A 19,910-nucleotide genomic window follows, 5' to 3' on the forward strand; every position below is an offset into this window, starting at 1 on the left:
CCGATGGAGTTGTCACAGCATTATGCTAACAGGCTGCTCCAGTGACTGCAGCTGTACGAGGCGCTTCCACTGCTGTCTGTTCATTTCACCTTCTTGGCCTGGTTGTACCTCCAAGAGAAGGACAGCCACAGGCTTCAGTTCTGTACGTTTTCAGGATTATTTCTCGCAGCTTTTGTAGGTTTGGGTTTGTTGGGCCTGAGGGCTAAAGCAGAGGGGAATGTGTTTTGCATGGCTTTGAGCCCTTGTTATTTTTTTCCTCAAGTGTTAATTGTATATCCCACGGAGAATTTGGGGAAGGAAAACAAGGTTGAATTACAATTCTAATTCCACCTAAGTGTTTTAACTTACATTTAGTGTTTTTCTCCACTTTTCTGACACACTGATGTTTTTAAAGATGCATCATTTTTGCAGCTAGTCATTTCTGTCACTTGAAAAACATTGATGATTTTTCTCCAGCTCACAGTTAGGAAAGTAGACTTTTAGGGGACTATTTGAGTGTTAGCTCTCACTGCCACATTGTGGAAATGAAGACACAGCTCAATGTTGGAGACCCTTCGGGCCAGAAACTATAAGACTTTGAATAAGAAGAGATCTTTGTATTTGAAGACAAGTATATGCCACCTTACTTAGTGAGGGTGGATGTACAGTCAATGGCCAGTGCTTCAGAGTGTTACGATAATTGATGTAAAATAATTGACAGTAAAGGGTCATCATTTAAGGTTCATCGTTTACCCTTGACTCGATGTTGACCGAGATGGCCTACCGTCAACATGAAAAACTGTGAGCGGTTCATCAGCTGTACCTATTCTTGCTGTTAGCAGAAGAGTGATGCAGAAATGGAAACCAGAGCTGAGCCTGCTGCAAGAGGAACAATGCTAGAGGCTCTGAAATCACAACTGAAAATGTATGTAAAGCAGACTGGAAGTGCTCATCTTGCGAGAAGCCCACAGACGTCTAAGTCATACAGACATGTGAGCACATGGAATGAGTGAAATTGCTGGTCAATCTAGAGGCCTTAGAAAGCACATGGATTTAAACTCCATAAGGACATGCATGTACTGAACTAATACAGAACCAGCGAGATGGTGTTTTGTGTGACCATCTGGGAGGAGTGCATCCATAGTGGGGCTGCTGTACCATCTCTGGGGCACGAGCTGTGTTTGTGCAGGATGCTTTTGTTAACCAAGTCTGCTTAAGCAAGTCCCAGGCCGTGACCAGCTCCCACCTTCCCGCCAACAACCACAGCACTCTGCTCCCACCTTTCCCCCTTTTATCAGGTTGCGCCTTAAGGGCTATATGTTAATTTCTAAAACACTTCCATTGTGTCCCTTTTAATCGTCCATCTTTTGTAATTTTCTCCCTGATCCTATGATTCCTTTTTCTTTCTTTCTTTTGAAATTTTAGGGAGAAATTTTCTTGTTAGACATGGTTTTACATTGTAGACACGATAAAATTAATTTGCTTAGAGAGCTGGGCTAGGGTCATTTTACCATAATTAGGTCATTAGCTAACACCTCGTGTCCTCCTATTATTGTCGTGTATGGGTTGAGGAGCCAGGCCACCCTGGAGAGCACCTGCTCTGACTTACACGGTTAGCTGTGTTTTTCCAGGACTTATTTAACGGTGGTTTGGAGAGCACCTCCCAAACCCAGCAGAGTGAGGTTCCATCTACTGACAACCCACAACCTGGAGCTGCTTCACTTCAAGTACTCAACTTCAGGCCCCACCAAGCAGCTTCTAATCCCTCATGTAGGAGTTTCTCATGGCCTTGCAGGGTGAGCACCTTCTGGCTTCTTGTCGGATCGTGCTTCTCCTGTCAATTCACCTTTAAAATCTTGGACTCTCACCCCCAGAACACATCAAGTTTGTGGTTTATCTACTTGAAGACAATAACTTAAAATCCAAACTCTCCAGGGAAGTTTTACAGGACCCATTAGGAATATTTAAATGCCTACCATAAAACCCAGCTCTGCACGCGTCATAGGACATTTTTCTGAAGTCTCTCAACTGGTTGGCTGCTCCGCCCATGCCCCCTAAGAATTCAGAGAAACCAATAAATAGCAGTTGTGATCATAAGCTTTGAAAGCCCTAATGTACATTCTTAAATGACTTCTTTTCTGGGGCATCAAAAGGCTTTTACGGTTCTCACCAGGCAATTCATTCTGATGGGCCCATATGCTGCATTCCGCTTAGATCCATCCTGGCACACGCCCCGTGTACCGCCACACGGGTGAGCCAAGAGGTTGTTTTGAGAAGGTGTGTTTGTGTGGGCATGCTGAAGGGGTCAGGACAACATCAAAGGTAATCTTAAAAAGAGAACCTTCTTGCTACCTCCCCTTTTTATATTCAGAAAGGTCATTTCTAAGCCAACTATTTGCAACAAGGCCTCTCCTGAGAGGCGTTTCCCCGTTGTTATTTTTCACTTGTGATTACAATAAGTCGCTTATCCCCCAAACAGATTTAAGAACAATAAACAAATACAAAAGGAAGAGGAACATCTCATCAATAACAAAGACTGCATCTAAAGGCCTTGAGTTTTGTGACTCTTTTAAATCTCTTTCCAAGCAAAGCAGGAGTCCCACAGAGAAAGGAATCCAAAAGATAGGAAAATTATAAAAATACGGACAGGATCTAGTTTTAGCCAGGATCTTGTAATTTCTGGGGAGAAATGGAGCTCGGTACAATCTTGGCACTTTATTTATATTGAGGCTTGTTTGTGATATAGCTAAAATAGTTCTTAAGGGTATCCACTGTGGTGAAATGTGATAAATCCTATTATCCTCAGTGTAGAAACATACTTTCCCTGAATTTAGAGTTCACATTTTGGAGTCAAACTGTGTGAAAAAACAAGAAAAAATAGATCTGTATATGCTACACTGAAAATAAGACAACTGGGCCCAGTGCTGATCAGGCACATGGAAGGAGCAGCTCAGGGTGATGCCAGCTAGAAAAGTAACTTTTTGGTTGACTGATGATTCTGGTGATGTTGGATTTTCTTTTCCAAGGCCGACAGAGCAGATACTAAAACTGTGCAATTTGGCACAATTATATTCTTTCCTCTCCTTCCATCCCCCCCCCCCATGGATTTAATGAAGGACTTTGAGGTACAAGTCATCATTGATAAATAGTCCCTCTGCCCAGAATGTTTATTAGACTGACAGCAGAATGCACTCTTTTTGCTTTTTTCCCTTGCCACTTATGACTCAGATGAATTTTAATAGGAGCAAAAAGCTTTTATTTGCACTGTAATTTTGCTTAAGGATCATATCCTTCAGAAACTGGCAGACACTTATATATCTTGATTGCAAAACACGCTCAGGAGTAAAGAAACATGCAAAAGATGTTATTATTCAACCTGTCACAGTGTCGCAAATCTGCTTGGAGCTTAGGCCATCAAAGCTCTTCTTTGGGGCCTCCCCCGACCCTTTTAAAGTAAGTCCTGTATAGAGCACACTTAGAGATTTCTGCCAACCCTGTATCGAATCAAAGGGCGAATTCTATTTGCTTTTGCATCCCTGCCATCATGATGCCCACAGGAGGCTTTGAGTTACAGCAGCTTTTTTCCAACAAAATGGAGGTGCCGTGATGCTGCATCTTACCCAAGGGAAACGCAATCTGGGAGGAATCCAGAAATCTTCCCGACTTCACTGAGTAGCACTTCCCCAAACCATTTTGTTTTGTTTGTTGGGACAGACCAAATTGTGGCTCATACATTTATTCACAGAGATCTAGGATTTTTCCTGCCTGGCAGGAATTCTCTTTATTAGAAATGTTCTATTTGACTGAACTACCTTTAACGCGAGAGCCATCTACAAAAGCTGCCATTGAAATAGTTGGCTGTGCATATAATTTTCTTTCAATGGTTTTGAAATCTTGATATCATTATCTCTCATTATATTTCATCTTTATCTACCCTAACCGTCTTGTAATGCTGGAAGACTACGTAATTCTGTGCCTAAAAAGAAAAGACACCTTTTTCAATTTTGCATGTAACATTTCATATCACTGGGAAAAAATTGAATTTTAAATATTATTTTGCCCAAAGTGAACACTGAAACCCTTTGTTTTAATTTATTGATAATGGTATAGCTGCTCTCCTAAGGGGAGCAGGAGGTTTGAGATGGCGATCTGCTGCCATCTACTGGTGAGTATTGGCAGTCACCCCCTTTCTCCCATCGGCTCACTCAGCCCGCTGGGTTTGTGTTAATTGGGATACGTTTATAAGCAGTGAAGGGAATACAAGGAAAATTCTCACTGTTTTCTTTATAAAGTTTTGAGATGTTTTTCTGAATGGTACAGGATAATTATTATTTGTCCCTAGTTACTGGAATAGTTCTTATTTCAAGAAATTTCTTAACTATCTGGCTCACAACAATATGCCAAAAACTAATAATTAATTTTGTTTTCGTGTACAATAATTAAAAACCATTTGACTTCGAAGATGTTATAATTTAAATTTAAACGCTTAGAACTGCTTTTGAATGAACGCTACGTTTGAGGAAAAGTTCATCATTTAAACTCATTTATATTTTTTTCCCTTAAGTACAAGGTGCATATCTTAACCAAACTCGCCGCAGAATTGAACAAATTTATGCTGGAAAAAGTGGCTGAGGACACAAGCAGTACTCTGCGTTCCCCGATGCCTGGCGTGGTGGTGGCCGTCTCTGTCAAGCCCGGGGACATGGTAAGGACTGGGCCTGTCTCTGGGACAGGGATGGGTACAGCACAGTCACGCTCATGCGGGTCTTTCTTGAGTCATACTACCTCCCCCCGCCCCCCACCAAAACAGCAGAATAGCTTTTGTGCATTCTTTGTCCAACTGTTTCACATCTGAATTAGGTTAGTAACAATATCGCTGAGCACCTTCCTCCCAAACCATCTGGGGCCGGAACAGAAATAGGCCAGATTCATTCTGTTATTTGGCAAATTTAGTGTTTCAGAAAGTATTTCATTTAAAATTCGTATTTACTCTCCAGCTCTCTGTGTTGTAAGCATCCCTGAAGAACTCATGCCAAGAAATAACCCTGTGATGGGGAACTTTTTGCATGATTTCTGGAAAACGGGAATGGAACTAAGGAAAGTTAATTCTGTAATCCATGTAGTGCCAGAGCACTTCTGTAACTTGATAAATAAAATTTGGGATCACAGTTTGAAGTTTTTCCTCTTGACCTTGTGACATTAAGGCACAAATCAAAGCTACATTAGTGTTTCCTCACAAGCTAAGTCTCGAGACAACGTGCTCTGGACGAATTGGCAGGATGCACGCATTGTCGTAGAGCGTTGATAGAAATGTCTATTGATAAGCAGTGAACGTAAAAAGAAAACAAAGATGCAACCAGAAGGTTTCTAGGGGGCACTTAAGTACTTGCATTTTTATTTATGTGTCTAGAAATAACGGCCAAACATGATAGTCTTTCGTTGGTGATTCCATTTTGATCTCAGTTAAGATGCAGTTTCTATCTTTTCTTGTAAAGATTACATTAAAACTGCACTGTATGTCTTTATTAACATAAGTAAAATAGTGTTGAGAAAAGCTCCTATAGTTGGCATTGGCTTCTAGAAAAGTATTCACAGTAAATGAATATTAAGAAAAAATGATCAGTTTTAGTTGTTTAAATGATTAGCCCTGAAATTGATATGAAGCTGGAAAACTGACTTAACAATTGCTTTACTCGATGAGAGGGAAATGGAACTACCAGCTTTTCCAGAAAAGCATGAAAGAGGCTAGGTGGCCATGACTTGTTCCGTGTACCTTGAAAGCGTTGGCCTCCTGGAATAAGCACTCGTTACGATCGTCTCTAACCCACGTGTGTCAAGGATCCAGGCGAGGTGATACGTTACAGTGCAGATACGTGTTGAATACAGTGGAGACGTTTGCCCTGTCTGTCTTCATCCCATAGGATCAGGGTCCTAAGAGGATAGCCCTTGGCCTTGGCATTAAGAATGCCTACACTGACACACTGCCTTCTCAGAGCAGTCAGTGGAATCTTCTAGTGACTAGAAGTGCAGGTTGGCAAACAGTGTGAGGGGGTTATTTTGTTTTTTTCATTTTCCTTCTTAAGCTCTTTCTGGAATCCACATAGGCTATGTACTGCCATCCTGAGCTTGTTAGTCCTAATTGTGTGGCTTTAATTATAAAATCACATTTGCACTTAAAAAAAATAAGTGTTTAACTGAAATCCTTATTTTTCCAACACCTGAGTCAGCACCTGAGGGCGGGGCGGCTCAGGGTGCTTCTCTCTCCTCCGTTTGCGCCAGCTCCCGGGCTGCGGCTGCTCTCCGGGCGGAGAACAGGGAGCCAGCAGCCTTCTTGTTTCCAACAACTGCAGCTTCTCCAGATACCAGAAGAGTTTAGCCTTTACTCTTTCCATTTCCTGGTTAATAACTTAATGTGGGAAACAAGGCATTTAGTGAAATGGTTTTAGTCCTTGGTTCCCTGGGGTAGCTCAAATATTGAAAACCAGCACCAGTAATTAAATGTGGGTATTCAAGAACGGCTTAATTTTCTATGTACTCCTTTAAAGTCAGAGTCCAGGGGTGGGGTGGGTGCACCCCTGGTGAGCTGGCTCCTCATCTGTGTCCTTCACCTCCCTCGTCAGCGGTCTTTGCACGCGTGTGCCCAGGCTGGTCGGGGAGAGCACACGCTTCCTATTACTCTCTCCAGTGTCCAGCGCCACTTGGGTCCTGGCAGAACGTCCTTTCATATTCTGTGCCCTTGCGTTTTGATAAACAGTGTTTTCTCCTGAGTTACTGTTTGTGAAAAATGTCCCAGTTCGCTAATACCTAGACCAAATGCAGGCTGGGCTGTTCAAGCACCAGCTCTTACAGCAGCTTCTGCAGTTAAATCTGCCTCCTGTCATTAAAACACAAGGAACCTTCTCGGACCAAAGGCACCGCACTTCCTTGAGGCCACTGTAAGGAAATAATACTTGCAACTTTTCAGTTTTGCGGTTTTAAATTATTTTAACACTGCAGGGCATGTTGTGTTGTTCTTACTAACAATAGGTGGGCCAAGGTTCTGCTTTTTGCAGTAGAAAGATAATGGGATCAAGCATCTCTGTATTTTCAAGGAAAACAAGAACCTAAAAAACAGCTAAGAGCCAACAAGTATTCTACATTTCTTTGAAATGTCATTTTTTATGGTTTAGATTCCAGTTATCTATAATTTTTATATTTAGCTTACATAAAATTTGGCACATCTTAGAAAGGTGGGCCTGGCCATTATGTGTTCCACAGAAGTGTCGCATGAATCGTAAATAACAGCTCTGTTTGTGAAGTAAACAGTGTCAACAGAGTTAGGGAACCTCAGCACAGGAGGGTTTGGGGCGGCTGTGTGGGGATAAAGGCGCAGGAGGGCCTGGCGTGCACAGGCTTTCCCGCCCTCAGTCCCGAAGCTGGGCTGTCCTCTAAGCCCTTTTTCCAGGTTCCCACAGCAAAAGTTTCTAATACTTTTTCAGTGTCCGTTATATAGTATTTAACTTTAACTGTGGCAGTAAAATCATTCTTCAGTGAGTGTATAATAGCCTCTTGGAGGCTGTGGGGAGGAGATTCTGGTGGAATGCATACAGGCAACAAACCAGTAAGAAACGGGGCAGGAGTGGATCTCGAGAGGCAAGAATCACAAACTTCGCTCAGAAAACAACCGACAGAATGACTTCTACGTGCCTTCCCTATAGGCCTTTTTTAATCTGAAAATATTTCTACGATGACTGATTTTCTTTTCAGTTTGGGAAAAAACTATTTGTACGTTTAACACTATCATAAGCTGGACGGCACTTCTATAATCAAAGTTAGCATTTTTTTATAACTTGTTTTAATTTTTTAAACTTCTTTGTGATATTCTTGAACAAAAATATTAAAAAATATATTCTTTCACAATAATGGCCGAATACATTTTTTCCACAGATTAGCGTCAGACCTACAGCTGCTGAATTTGTTGCACAGTTTTCATTTTGAATTTGAAGTATAAAATAAAGTCATTATGAGCACATTTGCTTTGTTGGCCTTTTGATATCAGAAACGAAACAAAAAATAAAAATGAGGGAACACAAGGGGATATTTTAATATTGCATTTAATTAAAATTCTTTCTAGATGTTGAGATTGTTTGGATTCTGCAGTCGTCTCAGATTTGTGTGAGAAATATTCATCTTATTTATATGTTAACAATTAAGTGAGGCGTGAACCAGAAGCAGGCTGTATACCCATTTATGTTTCTTCCATTTTTAATTATTACTGTTCCTTATTTGTGAGACCAGGTGAAATAATAGGTTGATGGTAGGTACCTGTTGCTGCTTTCTCTTGCCACTTAGCCCAAGATTAGTAAGAGAGACTCTGGAATATCCCTGTGGGTCCAGTTTCTAGTGGAACTGATCTTTAAGCAGGATAGTGACGTGTTTGGGTTGTTGTTCTTGTGAACGGTGTCTTAGGCAAAAAATGGTGTAGTATAAAGTGCACAAGAAACAAAATTTGTCACCATTACTAGGAGTACCACCCCGATTTTACCCTGATTTTTTCCCTCCTTGCAAGTGCTCCCTCGGGGGCGGGCTCCCAAGCAGGCGGATGACCGCCGATCACCAGACACAGGTGCCCTGTTTCAGAGCGTGATGCTCGCACCTCCCTTCGTCCCTAAAGCATCTGTAATTGAGCTTACAGCTGACCTTGGGGAATTCGCAGATAGACTTGGCAGACACCTTTGTTTTGTGTGTCTTAGAGAAAAAGGAGTGGAAACCTCCCTTGCCCTTGGCTGTTCCAGATGAGAAGGGTTGGGCTGGGCCCTCCTGAGATGTGTCCGTCTGGCCGTGACTTGTGCGCCTCCCACAGCCCAGGGTCAGTGACGGCGTCTCCCCCGGCAGAGGCCCTGGCCTGGCTGCGGGACAGATTCTCCAGTTTCCAGATACCTTGATTTGCAATCATGAAATGATTACAATAATTAAATTTACATATTTTATAGCAGTGGTTATTAAAGCAGTTTGACAGGATGCCAGTTTTTCACCCAAACCTCAGATTGTATTCCAAAACGTGTACAAATAGATTCATGCATTCATTATTTAACATTTTAAACTTTAAATTATGAAATATTACAAACATAAAGTTAGAGAGCCTGATACAACGAGCACTCATGTGCTCTCTGCTCGCCTTTAGCAGATCGGCTTCTTATTTTATTTCACAGCGAAACGTTGCTTATATAGTGACCGCACCCTGCGGCCTCTCCATTCAAACTCTTGTCCTGCCTTCTTCAGAGGCAACAGCTATCCTGAATTTGGCCTTTTTATCTCTTCCAGATAGCATTTATTTTTAAATGTTAGGGTTAATTTTTGTTGGAGGTAACAATTTGGGAATTTTTACAATTTAACAATGATAACTGTCAATATAAGAGAAAATATTTTCACAGATCCATCAATAAATTAAATATTGTAGGCAAGTCTCCTGCAAGTCTGGCATTTTATTTTATTTCGCAAGGAATGATCTACTTGGGGTTGGAGGGTATGTTATCTTTGTTTTAAACATTTTGAAGATGACAGTTCTTAACCTTACTAAGATTCAAAATATCTTTTCTCACCCTTTTGCTTAAAAAAAAAAAATCATCATTTCAGTGAATCCTTTAAAACGGCATATTTCACAAGGGTAGAGAATCCAGATTGATTTCTTGCAGATATTGTAAATGACGTCAGTCTTAACTAGTTCTCTCTGTAACTAGAGGCTTTGGCTCCAGTTTTGAACTAACTTAGAGGGCAGTAGGGAGTAATGTTTTTCTTCATTTTAAGGAATTTTAAGAAAAACTGGACTCATTTTATATTGGCCACAACCCTGTGCTCCTTCCCTGAGCCCCTCAGCTCCCTGCTTCCCGGCCCGCCGCCCGGTTCCGGGGAGGCAGCTGCAGGCAGGAGGGCGAGGGGGGCGCGCAGGGCAGACGTGCGGCCCGCAGGCCCCCAGAGCGGCGGCCACGGTGGAGCGTGCGCCCTCTCCCCGCGCGTGCCCCTCGCAGGGAGTCGGCTTGTGCACAGACCCATTAAAGAAGACCTTAGAGCGCAGAGAAGGGCTTTGGCGGCATTTCTGTCGCCTGCCTTCTCTTTCTAATTGGATGATGGTTTGTTCCATCATTGCTTAAATACGACACAATCTCCTGGGGTCTGTCTCCCTCCCTCTTTACGTGCAGATGTTGGGATGCGAATGCACATTTCTTCTTCTGCAAATATCAGGGGATATTTACCACCCTATCTTACCAGCTCAGAAAGAGGAAGTTTTTATAATCAGATTCTAGCAGTGCCTTTTAACCAAATCTGAGATGTCCTTTTCTGGTGGCTGTTAACTGCATCTTTCTTCAGATATAAGGACCTTAAAATGCACTGCATTCAGGCACCTGTGTTCTAAGTAGAACAGCCTTTAAAAATGTAATTGAAGGATTTTCACTTGTGTGGAGTCGTCAGCGGGGTTGAGATTGATCCCAGCTTCCGGCCGCCCCGTGCAGAAGGGGACACTGCAGCGGGCCGGTCAGCCCTCCGAGCCTTCTGTCTAATTTGGCAGAAGAACACGGAATGTAGGACAACAAAAGAAGGCTCCATTTTCCATGAAAATTCTTCCTCCCACCCACCCCTCTTCCCCAAAAAAGGGACTTAATTTTTCAGCTGCACACAGTGATTTGGTGCTCACTCTTGCATTGAAACAGTTGCTGTCTGAACAGGCAGGAAACAGTTTTCTTTTAATTGCTGAAATCATTCGGAAGTGCTTCATGCCCCGCTTCTATATGGCAGATGCTGTGCATTAATTGGCCTGCGTAGAAGTGACCCAGGGTTCCTTGCAGCGGGCCCAATTTTAGGCAGAGGGTTTAAATAGCTTATTTATTATTTTGTATAATCTGGCGTACATTATGTGCTCCTGCACGTGTCGTATTTCATGGTCTGCAGTTTCTAATGTCATGTGGGTTTCAAAACCTGTGTTTCTCTGGTAATGTACTAGCAGCAGGTAAGCTCAAAATACCATCCATCAGGAGCTAATTTTTTATCCAGATACTCCAATGACTGATGAACCTGTCTTTTGTATGAATGTTTAGCACAGTAGAAAGCCATATGCCACTGGCACAGTTTCCTATGCATTCTTTACAGTTGCTAGAGAGCAGGCTTACAGGGGGAAAAACCCTCCATGCCATTTACATCCTCTTTCCTATATTTAAAGGATAACACCTTTAAAACAGCCCTAGTTTGGGACGACAAAAGAGGGTAGGGGCCATCTTAAAGGAAACCCGACTCCCATAATCATTTTCTTTATCAGAAATATGACTGCACTCTCTTAATAGGGGACCTTGTTTTGTTACTCCCCGTCTGTTCCAAACAGACCTTAGCCCATTAGAAGGGCCTCCCTTGTGTGGGAAGAGCACAGCTGTTACTGTAAATCTCATCCCGTCACTGTATCACCCCATTTTGTGGCTCTGAAGGATGAAATTGAGAAATGGAATACGGTGCAGTCATCCTTCACATCTCCAATTTTAGGCCTTTGCCATCATTTTCATGCTTTTATTCCAAATCAAATAACATTAGTGAGCTACACCACCTTCTGATGAATATCTGGTATTGGGCACAGCTTTCAAGTCTGTACTTTTCGGGGCTTCCGTTCATGTTTGGGGGGGGGGGTCTTTTTTCCCCTTTCTCTTCTCCTTTTCCTACACTTTCTTTGAGCTTTCTTCTTGCATTTGCAATTTGAACGATACAAGTTGCCAAGCGTGTCCCAGTCTTAGCATGTTTTACGAGAGGGACACGTGCAGGAGAAGGCTCTGTGTCTTTCCATCTTTGGGGAAGGAGGGAAGTGAACTTGGTAGAAGGATATTGGGGGCTTTAGTCAGAAATAAGAAGTGATTTAGATCATTAGCACCACAAAGCATCCTATAAGCTTGAAGATGAAAGTCTCAGGGGAAAGAGTCCTCTGGAAATAGATGGGACTTGATAGATTTCCATATCATTTATAACTTCCCGTAATTACACTTGGAAGACTTGCCAGTAAAACTGGAAAATTGGCAGCCTATATCCATTAGAGTCATTCTGCCGACCATGGCAAGCAGCTGGCTTTACTGGATTTTAGTTCCCATCACTCACAATTAATCATCAGCTGGAGATGTCTGACACTCTTCAGCACAGAGCGGTGCCGGGTGACATTCAGGCCTCCTGAACATGCTAAAATCTGCTGAGTGGCTGGGCCGAGTTTTCTCTCCAGCTTACTCATTCTGGGGCAAGGCAGGCTCCCTCTTAATGAGTGCGCTCTGATAATCGGATGCGAATGTGAACCTTGACCCCGTGTCAAAGGAGAGGACGCAATAAGCCGGATGAAAGATATAAGATTCAGGCCTCTAAACTTTACACCAATTAGACAGGGAGTGGAGAAGTACGTCAGGCTGACTAAGTTTATTGAAAAGACTTGCGAGGCTTGTGACCACGTTGTAAGCCCGATGTTGGAGACATCCTGTCACAATGGTTAAGTCTTTGTCAGATGATTCACAAAAATGTTAGGGAAGTGTGCGCACCCAAGTCCTTCAGTAGCAGTGCCCCCACATGGGAGCTGTCTGATGGAAACTGCGAAGGACTAAGCACCCTGGCCACTCACTCAGTTAATGCCCCGGGAGCCGGAGGTGTGGCTGCTGCCTCCTCGCTCCCTCCGGAGCCCGGGAGGGCAGGGGAGCGGGCAGGACAGGGAGGCGCCCAGTGTGGGGTGAGAGGCCTGGGGGATGCTGTCTCGGTTTTGTTGGAACTAGAGCTCGTGCGGGCCCAGTCACTGGTGGAGCACCCTTTATAGCCCTGTCTGTGCGCTCTGACTTACGGTTTGCACTATATTTGCTTTTCTGACTTAGATTTTTTTTTTATTGTATAGTAATTTTTTTAAAATTTTTTAATTAAGATTATGATAGATTACAACCTTGTGAGATTTCAGTTGTACATTATTGTTAGTAATGTTGTGGGTACACCACTTCACCCTGTGTGCCCTCCCCCCACCCCCTCTTTCCCCTGGTAACCACCGATCGGTTCTCCTTGTCTATATGTTAACTTCCACCTATAAGTGGAGTCATATAGAGTTCGTCTTTCTCTGTCTGGCTTATTTCGCTTAACATAATATCCTCAAGGTCCATCCATGTTGATGCGAATGGAACAATTTGGTCCTCTTTTATGGCTGAGTAGTATTCCATTGTGTATATATACACCATATCTTCTTTATCCAGTTCTGACTTAGATTTTTGAGGGATGAAATAACTTGAATTTAGATCAAGTTCATGTGCATGTACGTGTTTGCATGTGTGTATGTGGAGAGACAGCATGATTCTCCTGACCAAAATGTATCTGTTTTGTGGGATATCCAGGTGCAACCTCCAAGAGGCCTGTCTCTTTTAGGGACAAATGAGTGAAAACAGACTACAAACAGGTTGTCGTAAGTGAACAGAGAGAGAGATGAATCACTCGATTTCCATCGACAGCTAAATACTCTAAGTAGAGACCAGCAGACACAGGGGAGAGAAGAGGAAGCCGGAGCCCTTCCTTCCACGGCTCCGTCTTTGAACCAGACTCACAGCGTCAGAGAAGGGAGGGGCTAACTGTGGCACTTGCCCACCTCTCCTGAGTATCTCTGGGCTAAGTCAGAGGTTCTGTTTTTCTGATTAATGATTGAGGACCTGCCACTTGCAGTCACCTGTGTGTCATCTCTTTGCAAATCACCCACGCAACAAGCACACGGGGCCAGCCAGGAGAGGTGGTCGGTGGGCAGCCGCAGCAGAGCCCCCATAAACTTGTTGACTGTCTCCCATGGCCCCCAGGCTCCGGCAGGCCCTGATCTAACCTCCAGTGTGGCCGGCTGGAGCCTGGTGTGGGACTGTGGCCCAGGCCCAGCCGTCCTTCTGCATGTTTCCTGTGGGTATCGTTGTCAGATCTGTGTCCCCTTGGCGTGGCCACTGGAAATCTCCTGGGTTCATCTCTTTTTCATATCTGCATTAACTGTCAATTCACTTACTTGAAGATCCCATAAAGCAGCAGTGAGGGGCGCTCTGTCTGGCCAGGGGAAGCTGGGCAGTGGCTGAGCAGCTGCAGAGGAGCAAGGTTGTACCCACCTAAGAGAAGTCTGTGGGCCAGGGATGGTGAGACGGGGGCTCTGAGCAGGCCCTGGGCTCTCAGATGCTAGCAGAGGAAGCCTGGCTGGGTGGAGAGTGCGAGGCGAACACACACGGGCCCCCACGACGGGCACTCCTCCACCTGTGAAGGAAGGAGCTACCAGAGCCCAGAGGTGGAGAGCCGGCAACGAATTTTTGGATAGAATTTCCACTGTTGAATTTCAGATTCATTTCTCAGAAAGCCACCCCAGCCCTGTGGCCAGAATGCCCAGCCCTTGGGTTGGGATGCTGGTTCATGAGGCTGGCTCTGGACCCTCAGCCTCTAAGAGCCGTGGTCTGGGTCCACCAGGGTTTTCCGTGTGGAGCTAAATGCACAGAGGTGCTACTCCAGGGAACTCGCCTTTCTCCCATCTTGCCTGGTCCCTGCTTGCCTCTGAAAGGAGGAAAAGGGCTCTCAAATGACGACTTGCGGGGGTAGCTGTTCTGACACCCTGACTGGGCATCTGCATTGTCTTTGAGCTGCCCTCACTCCTGTCCCTCTGCGTTTTGGAGAACAGCCCTCCTGGTTAGCTCTTCCCTCCCCATGGAATGCAGATGCCAGGTGAAAATGAATCAGAAAGGGCAGCGAGCACAGAGCCACAAAGCCCGGCTCTCCAGCACAGTCTCTCTGCCGTGCCAGCACCGGAGCGTTGGCATCCCCTCTCTTCCTATATTTCTGTGCCAGGAAAAAGCAGCCCACCACCTGATCAGCGGAGGAGAGGAATGCATGGAGCTCAGGCAGCCCCGACTGCCAGCAAGACAGCTGGTGCCGTGCGGGGGGCCGTGGTGGGGGGGTGGACATCATCTGGGGATTTCAGGAAAGAACACTCTCCAGGCACTTCTGTGACACTGGACAAGCACAGCCGTGGGGTGCCAATGTCCAGAGCCCCACACCAGGATGCCCACCAGCACCCCAGCCAGCCGGTTGCCCTAAGAAATTCAACTCTCCCATTTCAAAGACTGGGAGGCCTCTTCTCACAAAGATAGGGAAAAACTGGGCCCAGCACCTTGATGCTTGCCCATCGAGGGCGGAGGCAAGAGCATAAGGAGAGCAGCTTTTAGTCACAGCTGACTCCTGGGTGGACCCCCAGGTTTAACCCCAGGGGGTGCACACCCAGCTCTGCCTGGATTTCCCTCCTCATGAAAGGAAGCTTGAGCGTGCCTGCAGGAGCCTCCGTCTCCTTGCAGGGGAGGGGCAAAGCGCTGGGAATCACCACCTGCACTTTCCGGGTGCCACGCCGTCCTCAGGACTCGGCATGTCTTGCGTAGGTTGGGACGGTGGTCCCCATGGCCTGGATGCTCGGCTGTTCCCAGCTCTCCAGGCTATAGACAGAACTCCATGCTTAGAGAACAGCTTTACTGAGAGAAAATTCACCTACAATACCTTTCACCCGACAGTGTGCCCTTCAGTGGTTTGGGTCCATTCCCAGAGTTGTGCAGCCATCACCAGTCAATCTTAGAACATTTTCATCACCCCAAAAGAAGCCCTGTACCCAGCAATCACTGCCCTCTCTCCCCAGCCCCTGGGAACCACAAATCTTTCTGTCTATAGAGATTTGCCAATTCTGAACATTTCACGTGAGTGGGAAACATTCCATTTTTGCCACATCTCTGTGGCAAAGGCAGATTCAGATTCCCAGGGCAGGCCCCACAACCTGCACCCCCGATCCTCCAGTATCAGGGGTTTTTTCTGACCAGGACTTAACCACGACAGAGGGAATGTTCTTTCTCTGCTGTCCCTGAAAGACGAACTTGGAATATGAAGTATTAGAGGTCGTTGCTGCCGTTCGGATAGAATTTCAGAGCATCTGACACAGACTTTCTTACTGGCTTCACTCTTGAGCGTTGTTGCGAAGTTAGAATGCTTTTAAAACTTCTGTCCATTTTTTGTTTGTTTCCCAGGTAGCAGAAGGTCAGGAAATTTGTGTGATTGAAGCCATGAAGATGCAGAACAGCATGACAGCTGGGAAAACTGGCAAGGTACGTCCCCAAGTTCCCGCCAGCACACACCGGCTCTGTGACAGGAAGCGGGACGTCCACCTTTGAGTCTTGGACAGTTAGGCCTGAAGGGAACCTCAGAGGTGCTCTCTTCCCCCCGACCCCTGCAGACAGGACAGTGAGGTGGGAGCTCCTCACTCTGCATGGGCGCGGCCCCGCCTCACGGAGAGCAGGCCTTCCCCAAGCCTGATGATGCTCAGGTAGTCAGAGAACAATTGTTCTTCTTCTTAATGTCTTTCAAATTAAGGGGCCTTTAATTTTTAATGTTTACATCTGTCTTGGAGGCAGTTAGTTATCTGAGACTTAGGTGGCACAGCGGGAAACGGTTTTAGAGACTGCAAAAATTAATGTAACTCTGCAAGGTAATTTCTCCACAAAGAGAACAATTCAATTTTTGATCAAGAAGAGCTGAAAACTCCATGTACCATGTGGGACTTCATGATTTAAGAGAGAAAAAAGGGAGATGTGTTAGTACTGAAATTTGTTGAGTAAAACTTCTTAAATGTATTTTCTCCTTGAAGAAAATAGAAAAGTCATTTTAAGTAGTAACTTCCTTAATTTTTTCTGTGACTAAAAAGACCCTGTGCATAGCAGAATGATGATTTTCTGAAGGACAGTTTCGGGTGGAAGTGTCTGACTCAGAGAGAGGCTGGCCGGGCCCTGCGCTGTGGCCGGGCTTGGAGAGCGAGCCACAGCCTTGGGGCCTGGGTGCCCGGCAGAGAGGAACTGTCAGCTCAGCGAAGTCTGCCTCGGAGAGACACAGCCTCCGTCTGTCACCTCAGTGGAAAATGAAACCGATGCTCAGAACAGGCTGAGGGGACACCCAGTTGAGTCCCAGCTGGGAGGGCAGAGGCCCAGTGTGTGGCTGGGGGCCCGGAGCTGGCTGGCCAGGGTGGAGGGGGCTGCCAATGGCGTGCCTAGTCTTGTTGGGTTTGGGAGAGGAGAATGGCATGATGTGCGGTTTTTTAGAAATCTTGCTTTCTACTTCTGATTACTTTTTTAAAAGTGAACAAGAAAATGTTGGTTTCTGCTCTTGTAAAAATTGTTATATTTGTTCCTTGGGATTATTTAACATTTATGCTGCATCAGTGTCATGAAATTCCCATCCACGATGAGAACATGGCCTCATTTAGGGGGACCCAGAATATAGGTCAGATGCATGCCAAGGGCCTGTGTTGCTGGACCGAGGTACTAAGGTCCTGAGGTACTACTGGGTTGCTGGGCGTGGAGCCCGTGTCCTTCAGGGTATTTTACATCCTGGTGGCGGGTTTCCTGCTGGAGGCTTAGCTGCTCCCAGGCCGTCAGCAGCCCGGAGCTGCCTTCAGGGTGCTCGTGGGCTCTGGTGAATTTGTACTTTGGCCTGACCCCTACCAACGGGAGTCCTTCCTGCCCATCCTGTTTCCTCCTACCCCCAGCAGGGCAGCCAGGAGTGGCCAAGGCCCCTGCACAGAGGAGCAGACCCTGGCGAACCTGGGGGCTGGCGGTTCTTATTTGGGAGGGCCGTTTTTCCTCCCGGAGAAAAGGCTCACAGTGGGAACAGGCCCCCCACTCTGATAAACGCAGCACCATGAAAATACATCCTATACAGACACTGAAGCTTCAGATCCTAAAGAGCAGCCACTTCAGTGCGGACAGCACCTGCCCGACGAGGCCTTTGAAGTAGGCATCGCATAGGTCCACATTGTCCTCAAAGACCACGGGCTGGAATTCAAGGGAAAAGGCCCTTCTAGCCTCTGGCTCATAGCAGAGGGGTGGGGACACAGGCCAGGGCACCGAACCCGCCGTCTCCAGCATTTCTCCTCTTTGCTACTTGCCTGCATGGCCAGTTAGTGCTGACCCGTTGTTCATTTTCATGCCTGAGCAAGAACCTCCTGGAAGTCAAATGACTGTCTCTTCCTCACTCCAACCCCTCCCCGCTCATTTTAAAGCTGAACATAAATTTGGGAAAGCAAAACTTAGTTAAAATCTGGAGAAATCAGTAGAATGAAAACAGTAGCAACGTTGTGGGAGCTCAGTGGTCGTCCCCCATCACGCCAGGAAGTCCCGGCCGAGCAGCCGCATGTCTTCTGAGTGCTCATCCCCTTGGGAAGGAAGTGTGCCAGCAGGTTAGGGTGTTTCTCCTGTTAGTTAGCACCTGTTCTCATTCTTTTTTTTTTTTTTCCCAACATTATATTCAGTAACATTTTTTTTTAAAGATTTTATTTTTCCTTTTTCTCCCCAAAGCCCCCTGGTACATAGTTGTGTATTTTTAGTTGTGGGTCCTTCTAGTTGTGGCATGTGGGACGCCACCTCAGCGTGGACTGATGAGCGGTGCCATGTCCGCGCCCAGGATCCGAACCGGCGAAACCCTGGGCTGTTGAAGTGGAGCGCACGAACTTAACCACTCGGCCACGGGGCCGGTCGCCACCTGTTTTGATTCTTGTATTTTTTTTTTTTTGACACTAAACTAAGTGTACCATTAATTCTCAGAGAACATTTCTACGACCTGAAACCATGAGAGAGGCTGGGAGGGCTGCCTGTTGAGAGTCATCCAGCAGAAACACTTTTGGCTTTGGGGATGCTGGCTGCAGCCCCAGGTGCACCCCGTGCAAGGGCCAGCGGGCACGTGACAGCAGAAATTCCCTTGGACCAGTGACTTTCAGGACGGACAAGGACGGGAGAGGGGAAGGTGGCGAGTCACGGCCCTCCACGAGGATGTCCCTGTGCGCTCAGTCCCCTCTGCTGGGCCACCAAGTGCTCTACCTGTGCTCCGGGGCCCGCCAGCCTGTCTCTTCATTTCCAGAAACGAATGACGAGATTGCTCCCTCCTGGTCTAGTTAATGATTCTTACCCCTCCCCCCTTTTTTTTAATTCAAGGTGAAATTGGTGCATTGTAAAGCTGGAGACACAGTTGGGGAAGGAGATCTGCTCGTGGAACTGGAATGAAGTATTTATAGCCTTTCAGTCATCACCCAATTTAATTAGCCATTTGTATTATGATTCTCTCACACGCAATTTACTCAAGCCTTTTGCAGGAACACCCCTGTGCGGCAGATTTTACATGGTCATATTTATTCCACATATAGTCAGAAACCAACGTTCTGCCAAAAAATCACCAATGGAAATTTTTATTGATATAAATACTTGTACATATGATTTGTACTTCTGCTGTGAGATTTCCTAATGTCAAAATTAAATCAATAAAACTGAGCATTTGTCTAAATATTAGTTTGCCCTTTTTTTGAATGAAGACAATGTACATAAGAGGCTATGAGCTGTGCCAGTAGACTTTAAATACTAGTGTTTCATTGTGGTCCTTGAGAAAAATTTATATAAATCCCAGTTCTTTGCCTTCGGTTTCACTAAATTAGCATTTGCCACTTTTTAATCTCATCACCTGCTTCCTCCTGGTTGAGGACCTCACCCCGCCTGTGGTTGTCCATAACTAACTTCCTAAAGCCCACATGGCACAGATGATGATTCTGGCGACCCCTCCTGCGTGGCTCACCCTCCCGGGTGAGTGCTGGATCCCCGGAGGCATCACCTTAGGGAGCGCTGACTCACGGTCCCCCCTTCCCCATCCCACAGGCTCTGCTGGGGGCTCCCTCACCCCAACTGTAGCGGGTGGGGCTGCCACAAGCTCCTCAGCTGATACCCATCCTCGCCTTTTTGTGTTTCTGTGAAGCAAGTTTCCAATTAAGAAAAAAGGGCTAAAAATAATGATCACGTTTTTGTGCCCGATGCAGTTAGCGAGCACAGTCTACCATTAAGTTGGAGAGTAAGCTCTCTCGACAGAGAACAGGGGTCCTGAGG

The 19,910-nt window shown here is 45.7% G+C and overlaps 1 protein-coding gene across 4 annotated transcripts in view; it reads left to right on the forward strand.

Moving 5' to 3' along the window:
- The window catches only part of PCCA (propionyl-CoA carboxylase subunit alpha), a 394,848-nt gene extending 375,528 nt beyond the window's left edge, over nucleotides 1-19,320 (forward strand). The window contains exons 22-25 of one of the 4 annotated variants that reach the window (XM_070520102.1): nucleotides 819-971; nucleotides 4,544-4,684; nucleotides 16,023-16,100; nucleotides 18,975-19,320. In XM_070520102.1, coding sequence (XP_070376203.1) covers nucleotides 819-971; nucleotides 4,544-4,684; nucleotides 16,023-16,100; nucleotides 18,975-19,043 — 441 coding nt within the window. In that variant the 3' untranslated portion in view covers nucleotides 19,044-19,320. The remainder of the gene's footprint in view (nucleotides 1-818; nucleotides 972-4,543; nucleotides 4,685-16,022; nucleotides 16,101-18,974) is intronic. The other 3 variants (XM_014839234.3, XM_014839245.3, XM_070520103.1) reach the window with 3 other exon arrangements.
- Nucleotides 19,321-19,910: the final 590 nt, after the last annotated feature.

The sequence above is a fragment of the Equus asinus genome, chromosome 11 (genome assembly GCF_041296235.1).
Source record: "Equus asinus isolate D_3611 breed Donkey chromosome 11, EquAss-T2T_v2, whole genome shotgun sequence".
In the NCBI taxonomy this organism is placed as follows: Eukaryota; Metazoa; Chordata; class Mammalia; order Perissodactyla; family Equidae; genus Equus; species Equus asinus.